The sequence below is a fragment of the Festucalex cinctus genome, chromosome 15 (genome assembly GCF_051991245.1).
Source record: "Festucalex cinctus isolate MCC-2025b chromosome 15, RoL_Fcin_1.0, whole genome shotgun sequence".
NCBI lineage: Eukaryota > Metazoa > Chordata > Actinopteri > Syngnathiformes > Syngnathidae > Festucalex > Festucalex cinctus.
Window position 1 is genome coordinate 15,211,839 of NC_135425.1, and position 20,660 is coordinate 15,232,498.

At 37.5% G+C, this 20,660-nt stretch overlaps 1 protein-coding gene across 1 annotated transcript in view; it reads left to right on the forward strand.

Moving 5' to 3' along the window:
• The first annotated feature begins 12,469 nt into the window (after positions 1–12,469).
• trabd2a (TraB domain containing 2A) overlaps positions 12,470–20,660 on the forward strand; it is a 55,582-nt gene continuing 47,391 nt past the window's right edge. The window contains exons 1-2 of the mRNA XM_077498171.1: positions 12,470–13,030; positions 16,105–16,665. Coding sequence (XP_077354297.1) covers positions 12,893–13,030; positions 16,105–16,665 — 699 coding nt within the window. The 5' untranslated portion in view covers positions 12,470–12,892. The remainder of the gene's footprint in view (positions 13,031–16,104; positions 16,666–20,660) is intronic.

A 20,660-nucleotide genomic window follows, 5' to 3' on the forward strand; every position in this document is an offset into this window, starting at 1 on the left:
GAAGAAGAAATAGAAGCTAAGCTAACTGTTAGTGTATCTGGTAACGAGACTGAGGTTGTGAATGAAAAACAAGTGGTTGTCTTGCGAAATAAACCACATAAGACTCAAACTCAATTTTGTGCTTTCAATAATGGCAGGCAAGCAAAACACCCTCAGCAAACGATAGCAGAAACGGCTTCTCAACTTCAAGTTAGCTGCCCAAGAACCAAGATGGAGGAAAAGCAAAATACTTTAATAGCTTTGGTCTGAGCAAAATTGTAAACAAAAAGATGAGATTTCAACAAATAATAGTATGTTCCAAAACAAAACAAGCAGAGTTTGCAAATTCACTAAATATAATATTTCAAACCTAATCCTTTTTCATTCCCATGGAAAGTGCCCAACTTTGAATAGTTCCAAAATTCCCATCTAATAATCCCATGGAGTAATGTCCCTAGTTGGAGGAATAAAATTGTCCAACATGCCAAGATGAAAAATTAATATTCATGGGAAATTATGCGGTCTAGCGCAACTTTCAATTGATTAATTAACGATGAACAAGTGAACAAATCTTACGTGAAAAAGCGCAAACACTGCAAAATCCATCATGATGAAAAAAAGCTTTGACACTTTTGACCGACTTAAAGAACATAAATAACCAGAAAACTGTCGCGCTCTCAATCTTGCTTTTGATATTTCAAGCAAAAAGTTACCATCGATGCCAGATGTTCTTGTTATTTCAACACTCCTCTTTCCAAATATCAAAGTAATTACCGAAACATTCCGCCGGGAAGAAAATCCGAGCAAACGAGAGCCTTCTATTATTTCTACGCAACATTGGCCGACAACGTGGCCTTCACGGCGTGACGATAACACAATGCTCTCATTGACACGCACAATCAAGACACTCCCAGAAATGATGCTTCAGCACTTTGCATCTGACACATACTCGCACATTTGATCGCACAAAGCCTTCCCTCCAACACAAACACGTCGACCGCGCAAGCCGCCGCCGCTCGTGATCATTTTTTGGCGCCGCTTCACAGCGGCGCAGGTGAAAGAAATTTAAACCTCGCGCCCGGCGTGTTGACACAGTCGGAGTCAAGAGGAAGACAGGCGTGCCTCTTAGGATTCGATTGACCTCCGAGAGCACAGGCCAAGCCGGAGGACGTGACTGACAAACCGCCGCGGACGAGACGCTGCACTCAGGTCGAGTTGGGATGAGATGTTCTTTTCAAGACAAGAATCTCTTTCATTTTTTTTCTCTTGATCGCTCCTGCTGTTTAAACACCTCGAGCGGAGGTGTTGATAGGATATGATGGGCCGGTAAAGAACGGCGATACGATTTTCCCATAGTTAGGCACTCCTTCCATGTTCACATCCCTCTGGTACGCTGATAAGTTGGCCATTAAAAGCATGAGGGCGAGAAACAAAAACAAAAGATAGCATTAATCATTCATGCACTCTTTCAACACTTTTCGGGTTCGTGGCTAAGTGTGTTCTGTGTCACGTTCAATCACACTCTCCAGTGCGCGCACACAATTGCACAGTATGAGGTGGAACCACAATGACGTCTACTGTTCTAACATGATTTTTTTTTGTTTATTTAACATAATCAGACAGAGACGATCCTGGGGCAAAGTCGAGTTACAGCAGTGCTCCACAACTACCGGTCCGCGATTCCAATACCAATTGAAATTTTTGTTGTTTTAACTGGTCTGCTTTCCTCTCAACTTCTCCACTTTTCTGCTCCACAAGGGCGCTTCATATTCACAAACGTGCCAAACAAGTTGGAATTAATGTGCACATGTTTTTAATGGAGAAGTCAACTGCATTTTTATTTATTTATTTATTTATTTACAATAATATATTGTCTAAACATGGCATTCTTATTGTGGGAATGCTGAAGCATTCAAATTTCAACTAGCTTCAAAAATTCACACCTTCCGAGGTATATATTATCTAATTCCACATTACTTACAGTATTGGCACAATTTAATTTGTGACTAGACTAAGTGCAATTTCTGGAGAAATTGCGTGGGAATGCTGAAAGCTGAATGCTAAGATTTGATTGCATGTGAAATGCTTATGAGATAAATTCTGAAATAATAACATCCTGGTTACTGGACAATGCGCTTTATTGTGCCACCGAGCAGTATCAGACACCTGGTAATGATGATAAGTTATACATACGGAAGTGGGCGTGAAAAGTGATACTTAGAAAAAGTTCAATGTCTGTCCCATTGAAAATGAATGGGGGGGGGGGGGGGGGGGGGTTCATATTAAATGAGACAGACAGACAGACATTGAACTTTTTTTAAGTGTGTATACATATATATATATATATATATATATATATATGTATTATGATACTGCTTTTGGTAAAGTGCATTGTCCAGTAACCAGGAGGTCATAATTTCATAATTCATCTCTCAATTTACTTCATAAGCATTCCACATGCATTCAAATCTTAGCATTCAGCTTTCAGCATTCCCACGCAATTTCTCCAGAAATTGTACTTAACCTAGTAAATAATGTGTTTGTGGAATATGAGTTAAGCAGCAAATTCCACCCGTTTTTGTCCATCTTAGGGGGGCGCCCATTTGTCACTTGCTGTCGAAAGAAAATGACATCATTCATTAGTGGTGTTTCCATCCACTCGTTTTTTTTTTTTTTTTTCGAATTTTCAAAAAATGCGAAAATAAAACTGAATGGAAACGGTAGAAATTTGAAAAACAGCCCAAAATTTGCAAAAAAAGATTTTACGCTTGGAGGGGGCAAATTTTTCCCGAAAAATATTTCAATATTTGTAAAAGAAGAATAGATGGGAATGGGCATAAGTCACATGTCCGTTTTGCACATTTTCAGTAAATTTGCTGAAAAAAATCCGAAACAATTGGATGGAAATGCCACTACAGTTGACGGCCAATCACAGTTCGGCTTCAGAAAACTTTATCAAGACGTTCGAATGACATATACTAATCAAGAGTCTTTACTCCACATTGGCAGTACCACATTTCCGTACTTTAACTCTTTGACCGCCAAAAACGTTTTATAACGTTTAGTAAAATCACGATGTATGCTGCCATAAACGTTAATTGTTTTTTTGTTTGTTTGTTTTTTTCCCCAATATATCAGTGGTCAGTGCAACGTCCAAGTGCAGCATAGCCAGGTCAATGAGTTGTGAAATCAAAAACACCCAGTAACTATGGCCAGCAGATGGCAGCGGTAGCTGCTCGGGCCCTAACTAGAGCTGCGAATTACAATGAAACATGACGCAATCTGATGAAATAGAACGTTTTCTGACGTGAATGATCAAAGCCTTTGTAACATTAAACCTAATTTGACGGTGCGTCACTAAACAAAAAATATTAGTATCAAAGTCACTGTTGTGGAGAAAATGTTATTTATGTAGCAAAAAAACACAATATTCTGTTTGTTCGAAAAATGAGTTAAAATGCTTGAAATCCGCTGGTATTGTTTTTTTTGTTTTTTGTTTTAATAAAGTGTGGCAGTAAAAGAGTTAATAAATACCTGTCGAATTATTTTTAGAGCTGTAATAGTTGTTCCTTAAATGGTAACGCTACACTAAACACAAAAAGTAAATAAAAAAAATGGTTGATTCTAATCTTTTGACAATGTTGGGAATGTAATGAGGGTGTACCGCATTCTTAGTGATATATTATTAAAACCTATAGGCTAACACCTATCTAAAGCTTTTAACCCCTTAACAGAATGAACATTCAGTTTAAAAAAAACACACAAAAAAACAGATTCGTAGCTGCTAACATAGAGACGAGCAGACTCTTGTGCCAATCACATGAGTACATTTTGTGGTAAGACAAATTGGGTTTTGATTGGAAACGTTTAGTTCGCTTCTACCACTCAATTACAGATTTAAATGGATTGTCCCCTGTAGTACTTGAAGACCAGCTTGAAGCGGCTCTTCATAGAGCTACAGCAGGGTTTTATCTATAGATTGATGAATGTTTAGTTTAGACATTGGGACAATAATCATCTTTGATTAGGGGGATAAAAGCCGCATTTTTGTTTTTAGGCTCGGCTTGATGCAAGCACTTTGAAAGTCATCTGGGCTAAATTCAGCTCTATGTAGCTCAAGATGTCAACAGGGCAGGCAATCATCTTCTAGACAGGCGGAATTGATTGGTCTGATATTAGCTGTAATTGGCTCCAGCCTTTCAAAATGGGATTAAAAAAAAAAAGTCAACGCGCGCTCAAAACAAAAGGGAAGATGTGGTTTGCAGAGGATTCTGGGATTTTGCTGATGGGATGAAATTGGACGGACGTTGATTTCATTTGTTCATCAGGAACGGGGGGCACGGGGGCATTAACCACAAGTCACTTCACAACATGCAATCAAAGTTATTTTAGTTAACGAAAACGAACAAAAAATCAAAAAACAACTTTAACTAAATAAAATAAAAATGAAAATGATTTTTAAAAAACTAAAGCTAACTGAAACTACATTTTATATTTACAAAACTAATTAAAACTATAATTATTCTGAAAAATGTCCTTCGTTTTAGTCTTTGGTACTGTTATTAATTTAATGCATGAGCATTTTGGGATGATTTTAAATATATCGATATTAACCGGAATAAGTGTGTCACACAAAGTGACGTCATCTAGTTAACAGCAGCCCGCTAGATAAGAAATGTTACTTTTTTCATTTTACCATGGTGTTTTGCGCACAAGGAATACACTTTAAAAAAAAAACAAAAAAACTAATACTGAAATTAATAAAAACTAACAGAACCACCCTTTAAACTAAAACTAACTAAATTTAAAAAACAAAACTCAAAACGAAATGAAAACTACCGGTAACTAAAATGAAAATCACAAAACTGTCACGAACAATCAGTTGCAAAGCTCTATTGAAGGACTCTGGTTAGGTTCATTCATTGGTGTTTTTGCGCAATTCTATTTTGATAGTGCAGCAAAAATAATTCAAAAGATAATGTTAATTTTACATGACTTTTAAAGGATAAACTGAACTGCATCTTTAAAAAAAAAAAAAAATAAAATAAAAATGAAAAAAAAAAAAAAGTCATACCATAGAAAGGGGAAAAATCTGAAGTTGAGATGGAGCGAGTGAAATGTTTTAAATACCAAATAAACCACATTAGACAAACTCGATTGTATGCTTTTTGATAGTTTGAGACAGGTTGTACAAAGGCAAAACAATTTAAAAAAAAAACAAAAGCAGAACAAACACCAGTTTAGTTTATTAGTGCAGTTAATTTTGATTAGGAATGTTTTAGCCACAGGTTATCTCTCATTTAAGGCAGTCATACCAGCAAATATATATAAATATTTTTATTATTATTATTTTTTGGCAATAGTATAACTTTTACACAGTATTGTTATTTATCGTGAGGTTCATATCATATTTATCGTATCATAACGTTAGGATGTCGTTACATTCCTATTTACAAGTGATTGTAAATATTGAACAAGTTTAACATTTACGATTGTCTGCGCTTATTGTTTTCAGAGTATAGCTCAAGAAGGGAATAAAAAAATAAAATAAAAATACTCAACACACCAAAGGCTACTTTCACATACAATTGAGCATTTTCTGACTTTGATCCAAAATGTGTGTGCATGTGGGATGGATGCTTAAATGGGACTTGTTTATTGGTATGTGTGTTTGTGGCTCAACTTGTAGGCAAGGCTCAACTTTTTTTGCCATTCTGCACAAGTGATTCAACTCATGTAGTGGTTGCCGACTCGCCATCTGGTCATCTTCTTCATTTTTTGAGTTGTTTTAAGTGTTTTTTTTTTTTTTTTTCTTGGACAGGACTATTTCCTGAAATGGCTCCATCTTGACATAGCCAGAATCATGGAACCAATTCAGACCAACCACAGAGTCGAAACACGGCTTGGTAGCGTACCAGGCTTGATGAGAACAGTGAGTGAAACTTTAAACCCCGATTCTTGACAAAACTGAAGTGCGGCTAACACAAAACATGCTATTATTATTAGCAACGTGACAGTTTGTCTCGCTAGCGAATCCAGGAATTTGCAAACGTGTATGTTTTAAGAGCGACAAAAGAACATAAGGTGTTAGGGTTGCCTTAATTAACTACATAAGGATCAAACCCTTGGCTCTTTATTGTATGTGGCAAGTTCGTCAGACCACAAAGCCACCGGGACATGATGGCTTCCCGTAAATGTTTTTGTACCGTGAACACCACTTTGGCTTTGATTCCGTGACTCATACTGCACTCACAAAACCACTTCCATACCAGCTGACTGAAGCGTCAGGCTTAGGATCCTAAATGTCACGTTGGTTTTGGAACCAAAAAAGATGCTTCTGCCTCTGTTGTTAGGATGTTGTCCTGAGTATGTGTTGCTAGTTAGCCACCATGGTTGTGTTGGTCACTCTAGCAGAAACAACATACCGTCCCGTTCTTTAGTAATCACCATTTGAAAATAGGTCATTTGAGTGATATAAGCGAAAATAGAAAAAAAATTGAGAAAACAAGCTTTTTGTGAAGATGCATTTTCTACACAACAGTGACGTTGACGCTAATATTTTTTGTTCAGTGACACTCTGTGAATTAGATTCAATGCGACAAACGCTTTGATCCTTCACGTCATCCATAAAAACGTTCTATTTCATCAGATTCCGTCATGTTCCATTGTAATTTGATACACCGGGAAGCCAATTGAAAGGAGATACAATGCTACCATCTGCTAGCCATAGTTAGTGGCTGTTTTTGATTTCACAACCCCATTGACAAGGCAGCGCTGCACAAAACGTTGCACTGCCCATTGAGGAAAAAAAAAAAAAAAAAAAAAGTAGTAAACGTCAATTAACGTCATTGGCGGCATTCATTGGGATTTTAGCATACGCCATTAAACGTTTTTGGCGGTAAAAGAGTGAAGAAGATTGTGGGTAATTTACAAATTTTTGCTGATCTGTCATTCATCAGCACCCTGGGCACCCTCACATCATAGTCGGTACGTATTTTTTATTTTTATTTTTTAAAGCTAAACCGTACTCGCATTGCAAGTCTGTTGTTTTATTTTAACCACACTTCCGTCATCGCATACCAAAGTGGGCATTCAGTCCGTCACTCGTCAACAAAACGGGCGTCTATGTGATGGACTGAGAGGTCCGTCCGTTCTTGACTTGGACTTAGTGATGATTATACTTATGGATGAAAACCCACTACCGTTAGTGCTTAGTCTATAATTTCTTTTAAAAGTTTCTCATCATTCATCCGTCAGTCCGTCAGTACTGACGGAATGCCCACCTATGGCATTATTAAGTGATTTAGGCAAAACCGACTCTACTACTACTACTACTACTAGTATTTTGCCTTAATTTCTAAAGGACGCACAGGTGTGATGTTAATGCTGCCAAAAATTCACGTATTATCATTCCAAAATGTGTGTGTTCATTTTGCATTTTCCAAGTATGCACCTTGGCGTCAAAAACAATCCAGAGGCGATACATCGTCTTCCCAAAGCTTTGCTAATGTGATACGTTTACGCGAGAACTGGGGACGTCTTGATTTCAAATTTGTGGTATTCTGGGCCCCCACGTGGAGGAAATCAGTCTCACTTGTAAGGAACCGCACACACTCGAGCCACGGCTTTTCAATCAGAGTTTAATGCACTGTGAAAGAAGCGGGACACGGTCGATATAACTAACCATCTGTAATGGACTGACTCATAAGATGTGGAGCTGTTGTTACTGGAAGGGACTTCTTCTCTTTTGCGAAAGTCATGTCCTCATGTGGTCACTTGTGAGGATCCGAAAAAGAAAACAAGGAATGTGTAAACGGGAGTGCGTGCAGACATACCAACGGTGTAATCAAGAGATAGGAATCTAAACTCTCGCCCACAGAAACACATACGGTATTCTCTCCTTTCGTTTATTGCTATTGTGGGCACTGCTTTGGGTTCAATCAATCAACATTGGAAAACGTGTCAAGAAAAAAAACTAATCTGGGCGTATTTGCTCAGGAGAAGTTGTTTGAGCTTGACTAGTTTCCAGCATAAAGAGTAAAACTGGGCCTACAGTCCAGAATGGCTCACACCCAAAAAGTTTATTCTGCCACAATAATAAATACAGCGGACTTAGCTGAGAGGTACATCCAGGACTGGTCGCCAATCAATCGCACATATAGACAAACAGTTTACATCTATGGAGAATTTGAGTCTTCAAAAACCACAACTCCACACAGAGCAGCTATACATATTTGAACCCAGAATCTCAAAGCTGTATGCTAACAACTAGCTTGCTATGCTGCTACTTTCCCTAACCCCCATTGTCATAATTCTGTGACATTTAAGGTTTAGAATATTACAAATAAAGTTGTTTCAAGATACACCCCCACACGCCCACCCACACACACAAAAAGCTAGCTACTTGTGCAAAAGAATGTTAGCTAGTTGCGCAAAAGAATGCTAGCTAGAGTTCGAATACAAATAACTCCTTGTACATATGGGCCCAGTTCTTGTTTTTAAAAATTATTATTATTTTTTTTAGGAGCAGAAATGTTGCAATCTTACCACAAACAACAAAACTATTTAGAGAGATGCTATATTTACCTTTAGTTGAGCTCTTGTTAGAAGGTTCTTTTGTTGGGACAATTGTGTTATTTAACATGGGTTTTATTATTTTATTTTTTTACCGAGATTTTGTTAAAAAAAACACAAAAATATGTTATTGCCTTTTATTATTTGTTGTTTTTAGGTTGAGAAAAAATTGACCTATATAACTTGATTGAAATAGCTATTTGCTCTGACCATGGGTAGACCTAGGGTAAGTTTTTCTTCCATTTTTCATATTATTTTTCCCCAATGTTGTCAGTTGTAATGGAATCTATCACTCGAAACAACTGTTTTACTTATCAGAAAAATTGTAGCAATATTAATGTTTCTCTTTTATTCTTCTTCTAATTTTGTACTGATGAGTTAGCATAGCAGCTAAACACAGCTAGCATATATGCTTGAGCAAAAACTCTGACAAACTGTTATCAGTTAGCGCTCAGTATCTCATAAGGAGGATTCAAATGGCAATATTTGATGGATTATTACATGTATTTCTTGAAAACTTAACACGATCCAATAATCAGTTGGTCAAAAATGGTGATGACCCAAATATATTGAAGTTCAATTTTGTTGTATGTTTTTCTGCATTTTCAGTGTGAATATAAACAAGTGGTGATAATTGTAGAACCAATTTAGAGGAATCCTCCAAAATCATTGCGGAGCCAAGTATGTGTATTATTTGCACATTATGGCCATATTTAACAAAACATTATTCAGCAGAATTCGAGACTCGCTGCTTGTTAAAGTCTTGAGTAATATTACACAATATTCACCATAGTTTTAGGAAGTACATTTAAAAAAACAACGTCATTTGAATTTACTCAAAATGAAGACCTGTCACAACAAACATGGTGGACATGTTTGACAATGCTGTATCTTTCCACAATACACTAGATTTGACTTAAAAGTAAGCTTCTTTTTTTTTTTTACGGCATATGACATCCAACAAAATTCTCTAGCGAGCAGGTTCACTTGCTTAGCATGAAGAATTTCTGTTCTCATGGCATCGAATGCTGCGGGGGTCACCTGGGCCTGACGGGATCAAATAGGTCCACCTCCCGGCCCGTATAAAAAAAAACATATGTGCTTATTTCCATATTGCGCCAGCCTTTTGAAGCTCCCTCCCATGGAGGCCGGCCGAATGAGATATTTGCGCTGGATTCCTCTGAAGATCTATTTGATCTTTGCTTAGGAGAGCCACTTTAATGTGGAAATGTACAGATGGAGCAGCGGATCAGTATTGACAATGCCATAAAGGCCGAGATGGACTTTGAAAATACTCCCTTTCATTCATGGAAGACTAAATTAGACGTGATTTTGAAGCTTGGGGATAGATTTTCCGATGGATGTTGATATCAGTCACTCATCGTCTACACTTGGCTCTTTACTTGTGATACATTCACACTATTTTTGCACAAGCAGTTCCTTTGTTATAATAACCCCTCATGCAGCTGTTCCATATGGTTTTGAGCCAAAGTGACATTTTGTCTGCTGTAATCACCCACGAGCAAGCAGGAGCTTTGACATGAAACATGCGATATGCCTGCTTACTGAATTCTTCGCCCAAGAATGGGTTCGCAACTTCTGGGTTTCCCCACGGCACCCTGCTCATTACTGGTGCAAAAAAAAAATAAAAAATCGAGGTATTCATGATGGAAAGTTGCGTAGGCCATAAATGGATGGTCTATCAGTATTACTCCTCAATTGACGTGATAATGGCAAAAATCACATCTCATAAAAAAAACAAAACAACAACAAAAACAGTAATATCTACAAGTATTTTTGGTGAAAGTTCATGGACATTTATGATTTGCTGTTACATTTGTGATGTTGCAGTGACATTCACCAGTGATTCAGATTGTCACAAAAACAGTGCAATCAAGCTTAAAAAAAAATAAAAAAAATTGTTAGTCCATTAAGTAAGAGTGAAATTGACACTGGCAGATTTTTGTTTTTTAAACGGATACTTTACGTATTTAGCCGTTTTTGGCAGTTAAACATTAAGATTTTGCCTATAATGAATTTGATATTTTCATTATTTTTCATGTACAATTTTGCAACTTGTTGTCGACTGATGACATCACAAGGGTTCCTGTAACCAATCACAGCTCAGCTTGCGAATGTCACATGACCAAACCTAAAAAACAGGTGAGCTGTGATTGGTTACCTGAGCCCTTGTGAAGTCATTTTCAGTTGACAGCAAGTTGCAAAAATATGTTTTTAAAGGTACTAATTGTATGTGAAAAATAATGAAAGTATCAAATTAATTATAGACAAAATATTAACTTTTTATTGCTATAATGGACCAAATAAGTGAAGTATCCCTTTAACTTTGATGTGTTTTTTTTTTTTCAGATAAAAAAAAAAAAAAAAAAAGACTTTTTCTACACTTCAAAAGATAAAGTATCCAAGACCCATGCCTAAGTACAATATGCCTCTTGAGTATTACCTAATATTCTTGTTAGATTTGTTGTTCCCATTGCGTAAGAACATGTAGCGCGTCTTGCTTTTCTCCCCCTAAGAATTAAATTGGGAACATGAAACTGGGCCAAGTACTATAATATTTTGGAAGTTATTCTTCTTTGTAGTCTGACCTGGCTTAGGTGTTAAAAATCACACATCATATTGCAAATATGCCAATACAAGCTATTTGAAAGTCTCTTTTTCTTGACCAAGACATGCTCATTAAATAAGTGTCCACGAGGGGGAGCCTTAAGCAGACTTGGCAAAAATGTGGTCCAGAATTGTATTTAATCATCCACTTGTTTTGTGTGTATTGCGTTCAAACACGCGATGTGATTATAAACTTTTAAATTTGATGGAGAAAAATGGATCAGTTCATGGATAGTGAATTTCTACACACATTGACAAATGTAATGAACATTGTTGTTACTTTCACACATAGAAATGGAGCCTTTAGAGACGTTTGGTATTCCAGCAATGTTCACAATATGGCGAGGCATCTGCTTTTTCTGTCCTTGTCATTTACTCACACGTGACAACATGATTTATGTGAATGTGCCGACTGCCTCTTTGGAACAATTGAGCATAGGCTATCTACCTCCAGAACAACATTAAAGCAACTTTTGGGTCATTTTAGGACATAAACTGTCATTTGCGACTCTTAAATCCTCATTTTGGGCACATGACGTTTGTCAAGTTTGATATTTGTGACTTAGTTGACTGACGAATGGCGTTTAAATTCACCAAACGGGCTCTTTGCACAGGTCGACTACTTCCTGGACCGAACGCCACTCCTTTGTTTCCCGTCTTTCATGAGTGGACAAACTGATTAATCCAGGTGTGTCTGACCAATGACGTCCTGATTACTTAGGTCCGGCACACCTGTATTAATCAGCTTGCCCACTCATGAAAGACAGGAAATGAAGGAGTGGTATTGAGTTCAGGAAGTGCTGGATTTGTGCAAATGTAGTCCATTCCCAGCCTCTTTAATTTGATTTTGTTAATGTCACTAATTGTGCGCCTGCGCTAATTGACTGTCTGCCCCATCTTCATGAAAGCGCCTCGTTATTACGCGTTTTTCTCATGTTAATGGCGCTCACTTCGTCCGGCATTATGGTAATCGCTAATCGCCGCATCTCCATTTGGCACCGCTCGTCTTTGCCTCCGGGCAACACAAGTTGCACCTAATACGCATTTATGCATGAAATGGCTTCTCACCTTTTCTCAATGGAAATGATGTGTGGTTATTTCGCGCCCTAAATCTGTTTTCGCGGTCACACGTACTGTCCCTATATGACGTCATTCAATGTTAGGAGGCTGAGAGGTGCTGTGAAGGTTAAAGTAAGGTTAGATGTGTTTGTGTGTGCGTAAAGGAAGGGGGGGGGGGGGGGGGTCTGGTGGGCGGAGGGGTGGGTTAGTGCAGACGACAGGGGGTAGATCCCTGACAGCAGAGATGCTTGTGCGCACACACAAACACAACGGAGATGTAGACACACACATAGAGATGCAAATCAAAACAGTCAAGCACTAGTGAGACGTGAGACTTTTTTTTTTTTTCCCTGGGGTGCTTCCATTCACATCAACTTTTCTGTTCTGCGCGCACCAACTTTGGATCGCCGCGTATAGCCAGGAGAGAAGAGGAGCGAGGGGACAACTCTTGACAAGCAAACGATGTGATGTGATGTGAGTGACCCCCCGCGGATGGAAAAGAAGAAGAAGCTCAACAAGTGACCCGACACCGTTCGAGTCCCAGTGCGGACTCGACGCGTGAGCATGACCGTTTTGTTTGGCGTGGCCGAGTGGAGCCGTGGACGGTCCAACACGCGCATGACTTCAGAGGAATAGTTCGGAATACTTTTTTATGGAGGGGGTGGGGGAGAGAGTTACGATGATGCGAGGCACCCTGAGCGCACTGGTCCTTTCCTGCCTGGTTCTGGTGGTCAGAGGCGACCCGTGGAGGATCAGACCGGACTCCAGCAACTGTGAGCTCAACAAAAAAGTAAGGATGGATGGATGGATGGATGTTTGGCAACACTGCCTTACAGTCAGCTGTCATGGACAACAATATAAAAGTTATTTGAATACAATAGTTGTAAAAAGACATCTCAGACTCAAATAGATGTCACTTGATTAAAAACGAAGAATTTACAACCAAAATAAAAAAAAGGAACTTTTGAAAATGAAATCCAGAACTTAAAAAAAAAAAAAAAAAAGATTTGGGGACACTTGAATGCTACTAGCTTGAATGCTACTTTTTTTTCTCCCTGCAACTTTATCTGACTTCTGAAATAACAAATTCTGTTAGACTACATGTTAAACTTTTTTTTTTTTTTTAAACATGATCGACTTGAGCTGGCATACATTGTTTTCAAAAGTTATTACTTTGCTCCCTTCATGTTTTCTGCTAAATGGTTGAGAGGGCAGCTAAAGAGAAAATCAATATATTTGATTCCATATAGAAGCTGTCTGCAAAAATGACACTATTACAAGTAGAGATGGGTGAGTACTGATACCAGTATTATTTTAAAGTATGGTATACTCACAACGATGGCCGATACCATTATCGCCCACTTGTGGGTGTTTTTCTATCAGTAGCTAGAAATTTGAAATGATTAATTTTATGCGATTTTATTGAGAAAAAAAAATCTATATTGAGATATAGTTCTTTCTTTAAAATTATCTGTCTTTGTTTTGAGGAGAGAATTTTATGTACTAGTGGCATCGGTTTCTGCGGAGATGAGTACTTGTACTCGGATTGTTCTGAAAAAAAAGTTGCTATCGGACATTGTTAGAAATTGACAAGTTATTTAAGCTTTATTTGTTTATTTTTAAGTCAAGTCATCATTATTAATATTAATTTCTTTATTGTTTATTCATTTCTTTATAGTTTTTAAGAGTACTCCAAACCGCCAGGCACGACGATAAAATAGGTATATTAAAATAATAATGTTAATGGTGTCTTCTAAATGAAACTTCACCTGGTGTTTTTGGCATTTTTATATTATTGACATTCTTTAAATTATTAATAAACTGTTAAACAGCTCAGAAAAAAGGTTCATCTTTTCTTTTTGGAGTATCTAATGTATTGTGCCTTTAGGGGTCCAGTGGTTCGTCACGGTTCACTTAAAATGTGTAGAACATGAACTGCTTTTGTAGTGTACCATTCTTTGTGATATTATATTACCCCAAAACATAAAAATACTTTTAAAAACACTTTAATTGTATTATTTTTTTTAAATAAACATGGGATGACCAAAAGTTTGAATCATGATTCTGCTGCTTCTGTTTTTGCGTTTATTTTATTCATTGTTTTAATGAACCTGTAATTTGTCGAAATTTTAAAAAAATGTTGCGACTTGCTGGGTCAATAACGTAAATGTTATAAATTTCCCAAATAATTTATCTAAATAATAAATACATAAATAACCATCAAAATGAATGAATGAATAAATAAACAAATAAATAAATAAATAAAAAATACTGAACTCCACAGAATTGCAGCCGCTCCAGAATTTTTGTCCACAACTCTAATTCGGGCTTTACAAATAAAGTCAACAATTAAACTCATTCAGTCCACAATCAGCCTTGAGTTTATTTTTGCAAGTCAGATCCAGCTGCAAACATTAAGACGGCTAATCCGCAGTCTGATCATGTGACATCATGTGTATTGTTTGTTTGACACTTTGCTCCCAAGTGGCCTGTTAATAAGTCATTATGGTTCTGTTAGCACTTGGCTAATAAACAGTCTCTTGGGGTAAGTGTCAGACAGCCCCGTTGTTTTGAGTTGTTTGAAGGCATGAAATAACTTCTCTTTTTTTACACTGCTGGCTTGCTCAAATGCTAATTTAATTGTTGATTACATTGTCAATACTAAACTACAAGTGCACTGATAAAGTGAAAGCTACATCCAGGACTTTAATTTTTGTGACAACATTGGCTGAATTTTAAAGCAGAAATGCCAACAGATGTCAACAGGGCATTTTCTAACCCTTAGTGGACACCACTGCCCCAAGTGGTCAACACTTGTGTAGTACCCTAGAATTTCCCTAAAACATAATAATGCCTAAAAATGTAATAAAATGTGCGCTTGATTAAAAAAAAAAAAAAGAAATAGTGTAATAATAAAAAAATATATATTCTCAGGAAATTATTGAAGTCTTCACTGCAGAGCAGTTCTAATTAGTTGGTGGCGCTTACTTTGATTAACACTGTAGTGTTTTAACACTAAATAAATCAACTCTGTCAAGTAACTCTAACAGTGACCTCCATTTAAATCAGTGTTTAAAAAAACTAAAAAACAAAAACCACTTTGGAGGTTGAAATGAACTCTGAAACCTTTAACACCAACATTTTACTAATCAATTTAGTTTTCTGTGAATGTATGTAACAGCCATCAAAACACACAATGTAGCACTTTGGACTGAAAATAAACATATATATTGCATTATCTGTCAAGTTTTACATAAAAGATCCACCTGAATATTTAATAAATCACCACAAATGTAATAAGGTATTACATTATTATTAATGTGTTATTACAACATCAGCCAGGATTCTTTTTCATTCCATTTTTGATAGAGTTAAGTACAAATATTATTACATTATTACATTACAAGGTGCCACAACATGTTCTTTTCTCATGAACATTGAGAACTGATTGTCATCTCCAGTGGCAGGGTGTTCAGACTTATAATAATAGATACAAAGAACTGAATCCAGGCCTAAAACCCTTTGTGTTTTGAGGCATGTTGTTAGTGGTTAGCACGTCTGCCTTACAGTTCTGAGGTCCGGGGTTGGATTCTTGGCGATGGCATTCCCATGTGGGGTTTGCATGTTCTCAATGTGTTTGTGTGTTTTTTTTTTTTCTGGCTTCCCATCACATTCCAAAAACATGTATGAGCTGTGTCAGAAAAGTTCGAGGACTGGTGTCACAAAAGTTGTAATTTAAATCCAATTGTTGATTTCAGGACGGTTTTTACCCCATTCACTGCCAATGACGACCATAGTCGTCAAAGATCAATTTTAACTGGGTTGGCAGTGTATGAGTTAGTAACATTTATTTTCTCCCCACAGCAAACAGACTTAAACTCCTTCTTGTGGACTATCAAACGAGACCCTCCCTCGTATTTCTACGGCACAATCCACGTTCCCTACACCCGCGTGTGGGACTTCATCCCCGAGAACTCCAAGCAGGCCTTCCAGGAGAGCAACATCGTCTATTTTGAGCTCGACCTGACTGACCCTTACACCATATCCGCCCTGACCAGCTGCCAGCTGCTTCCTCAGGGTGAGAACCTGCAGGACGTTCTCCCCAGAGACATCTATCGCAGACTTAAGAGGCACCTGGAGTACGTCAAACTCATGATGCCCTCGTGGATGACTCCGGATCAGAGAGGGAAGGGACTCTACGCGGACTACCTCTTCAACGCCATCGCTGGGAACTGGGAGAGGAAGCGGCCCGTGTGGGTCATGCTGATGGTTAACTCGCTCACCGAGGCCGACATTAAGACTCGAGGGGTGCCGGTGCTGGACTTGTACCTGGCCCAGGAGGCGGAGAGGATGAGGAAGAGGACGGGAGCTGTGGAGAAGGTGGAGGAGCAGTGTCATCCCCTCAACGGACTCAATTTTTCCCAGGTGAGTGTCAAACACAAGCTATTTCGAGTGGTTACTCTCAGAAATTCAATTCTTATGTACACGAGACACTTTTTTTTAACCATTTAGAACTGCTCGACATTCCTGTGGGACAAAAGAATCAGAGTCATAGCACTTAATACGTGTTTATTTATTTTTTAAAATACCCATAGCACCCAAAAGAACAAAATATACAAAGTATCAGCATATTAATTAACAGTATAATTAATTAACGAAAACAATTGTATTTTTAAAAATTTAATAAGAATTGAATTTAATAATTAAAAATTAATGTAATTAATTAAAGGAATTAACAGTATATTACAACGACGTATTAGTTAAACGTATAATTTTTCCAAGAAAAAAAAAAACTTTGCCACTTTATAAAGGGACAAAGCACGAAAACATATGTAGTGGCTTAGCAGCTCATAAGCCTTCAAATGCAAGGAGTGGACCCGCTCGATATCACTAGTTATTATTCATAGCGTGAGAAGCGATGATGATGATGATGATGCACTCATGGTATGTATTGCACCGAATGACCATGAATGCATAAAAGTCTTTACGGCATGTCCACTTAATGGCTGTCACCTGATGTATTGCCATGCAACATGTGTTCATACTCTTTCCATTTGTGAAGTTTACGCACATGATGTCAAACCTTTGCAGACAAGGCCTCGCTCACAAACTGATTCCACCCAAAGACTTTCAATATAATTGACAAAGACCAAATATACGGATTACGCCTCAACACGACTGGAGTTGCCACTTTTCCTCTCTTCCTCCTCGTGGCTTGTTTGAGTGGAGCGATGTGCGGGTGTTAATAATCAGCTGTGCAAACATTCAACCCCGCTCCGCCACGTCTTTTGTTATGATGGAAAAATGGATCTTAATGGTTCAGGTCTGAAATCGCCCTAAAAAAAAAAAAAAAAAAAAAAAGAGGCACCTTGTTCCACGGACCAGAAGCACACTTGAGCCTCCTTGTCCGCCTGCCTGTCTGTCTGCGCCCTTCGCTGACCCTTCCAGTATAACAAACATCTCACTAAGGCACGAGTCCCTACAGAGTCATGTTGCCTATTATTGAGGAATTTCAGCTAATGCTGCTCGGGAGCTGAGGGGATTACACGCCACCATTTACTCTAACACCCAGAAACTTTAAGTGATGTTATTTTAAAGTGGGCCTTGCTGGCCCTCACGATATAATTCTCTTCCCCAAACCACCCAGCAGCGTTTTGGATCCTTGGTGGTAAGTAAATGTAACCAAAAAATTGCATTACGGCACTGTGGCATCCTTCATGCCAGGGGTCTGCAACCTGTGGCTCTGGAGCCATATGTGGTTCTTTTAGTCCCTCTCCTGTGGCTCACTGTGAAATTCTAAAACAATTACTAGAATTAAAATCAATGAATATATATATATATATATATATATATATATATATATATATATATATATATATATATATATATATATATATATATATATATATATATATATATATGTATGTTAGATTCCCAAATTTTAATTTGTCAACAAAATAGAGACGAAAGGTATATGTAAAAGTTTTTAAAATTACCTCAAAATCCCCCAAAATAGGCCATGAAATGTCCAAAAAGGAAGGGGAAAATCAGAAATGAAATTGCGAAAAATGTCAGAGAATTGAGAAAAAAAACATTCAGAAAAGAATACATTTAAAAAGTAACTATAAAATGTCCAAAACCAAAAGAAGAAATCCTGAAAGTTACCATAAAATGTCCACAAAATTGCCAAAGAATGTGGAAATTTGATTTAAGCAAAGCCACAAAAGAAATTGTTCAAATAATAACCATAAAATGCTCAAAAAGGAAGAGGAAAATCTGAAAATTAAAATGTCCATGAAATTGCAAAAAATGTCAACGAATTAAATAAAAAAGGCAGAAAAGAAAACATTTCAAAAGTAACTATAAAATTTCCCAAAACAAAAGAAGAAAGCCTGAAAATGACCATAAAATGTCCACAACATTGGCAAAAAATTTGGAAACTTGATTTAAGCAAAGCCAGGAAAGAAAATGTTCAAAAAAATAACCATAAATTGTCCAAAAAGGAAGAGGAAAATCTGACCATTACCATAAAATGTCCAAGAAATTGCAAAATTGCCAAAATGACAGAAAATGATAAAAAAAAAGGTAAAAAAAAAAAAAGTCCAAATAAAGGAAGAAAAAAAATTACCATATGTATATAAAATTCCCCAAAATGTCAAAAATAAAAAATGTGAAAAACAAAGTTTTAAAAAATAATAACAACAACAACAACAACAATAATAATAATAATAATAATAAACAGAAGAAAAAAGAATAAATGAATCTCAAATTGCATGCTGCATATTTTTGTGTTAATGGTGCAGCTCTAATGAGCTCGGGCCCTCAGAGTCAGTACATTTAGACTAGCACTAACACACTGTTTCCTTCCACACAATCTTCAAGTGCTGCTCCAGACAGATTTGTTGTTATTTATTTGGCCTAAAATGGCTCTTTTGACAGGAAAGGTTGCTGACCCTTGCTTTATGTCCAGCTTGCATTATTGTAGCTGGTATACCATGCATCTCTGGGATGTATGGAACACATTATAGCGTCCTTGAAAACGACCTTCAGTCACCCCATGAAGTGTTTTGCATGCTGTGTTAAAAGTGGGAATGAATGAAAACCATGCAAATGCAATCCTTTTTGAAGTCCTCCCGCTCACAGCTGATACATGTGTCTCATATTTTACAGCAGTCCACATCTTGCGCCGATGTTCTTTCAAATCGACGTTGACTGTTTTGGATAAAGCAAGCATTGTCATTGATGTGTTTTGGGAGGGATGTTCAGATTTACAATGGGAACTAGAATAGCAGTCAGTGAAGCGCGGGCATCCGCCACGGTTGAATTGTTTGCACAACCACACTGTGGCCAGCACAGTTTCGGGAGTGTGCATGCGCTCTTACAAGAATGAGGCAGGCAGGAGGCAACAATATAAGGCACAAACTCAAAAATGTTGCTACTTTCTAATTTGGTGGATTATGATGTAATTTGGAATAGACTGGTAGTATTCTACAGTATATAAGCATTTATCAACATTTTATCCAAATTTGAACCTAAATTTAACGAGTTCCTTTTGTTTTGGTTGCAGGTTTTTGCCTAACCCTGCAACGAAACAAACAGCAATGAAAAAATACCTCACAGTGTATCTGTTTCATTTCACTTTGTGACATGTTGCTGAACACTCACTAAATAACTACCTACATACTCAAACTCCCCCGTGCAATAATGGTTGCCGTCGCACTTTTCCTCAAATTAGATTGTTGGGTCAGAAGGTTTACGGCGCAGATTGTTCAGGAGACGCGTGTTACACAAACGGAGCTTTCCGTCCACTTCCTCGATTTTGTTTTCATCAACAAATCTCCACAACAATCTCAGGAACTTGTGAAAGAAAGCAGAAGCGGCCAATGACAGCGCTTGTGGTCAACATGTGGCGCCTGCGTGGAGATCCGTTTTGGAGGAGATGCACTTTCAAGTTAAGGGTAGCGCTGGAAAGATTTTTTTTTTTTTATCATTTCAGCTATTTGGTTTAGGATCGTTTGCTAAGATGATGAAGGTTTATTTCTTCACTTAGATGAAAAAGGCACATATTTTCAAATATTTGGCAGTCAGGTCTTCACCACAGCCCAGAGGATTACTGGCTGCTCCTTTTCTTCCTTCCCTGGTGGAAGTTTTCAGTTCTCCCTGGCTAAGGACGGTAACATAAATCCCCAGTGACCCGTCCCATCCTGGACTGGCAGACGGTTCAGGACAAAAGTCAGAACTTGCAGATTAAAAAACAGTTTTGTGTGCAAGACGTACAATTGACATTTTTGACATGACTTGAAAAAACTTTTTAAAAGTGAATGATGCAATTGAAAAACCTGTAGGACAAAAATTGTGACTGTGAAAAGCTGAAAAGTATGTAGAAATTTGAGTAGAAAAACAAAAAAGTCTTAGTTTTT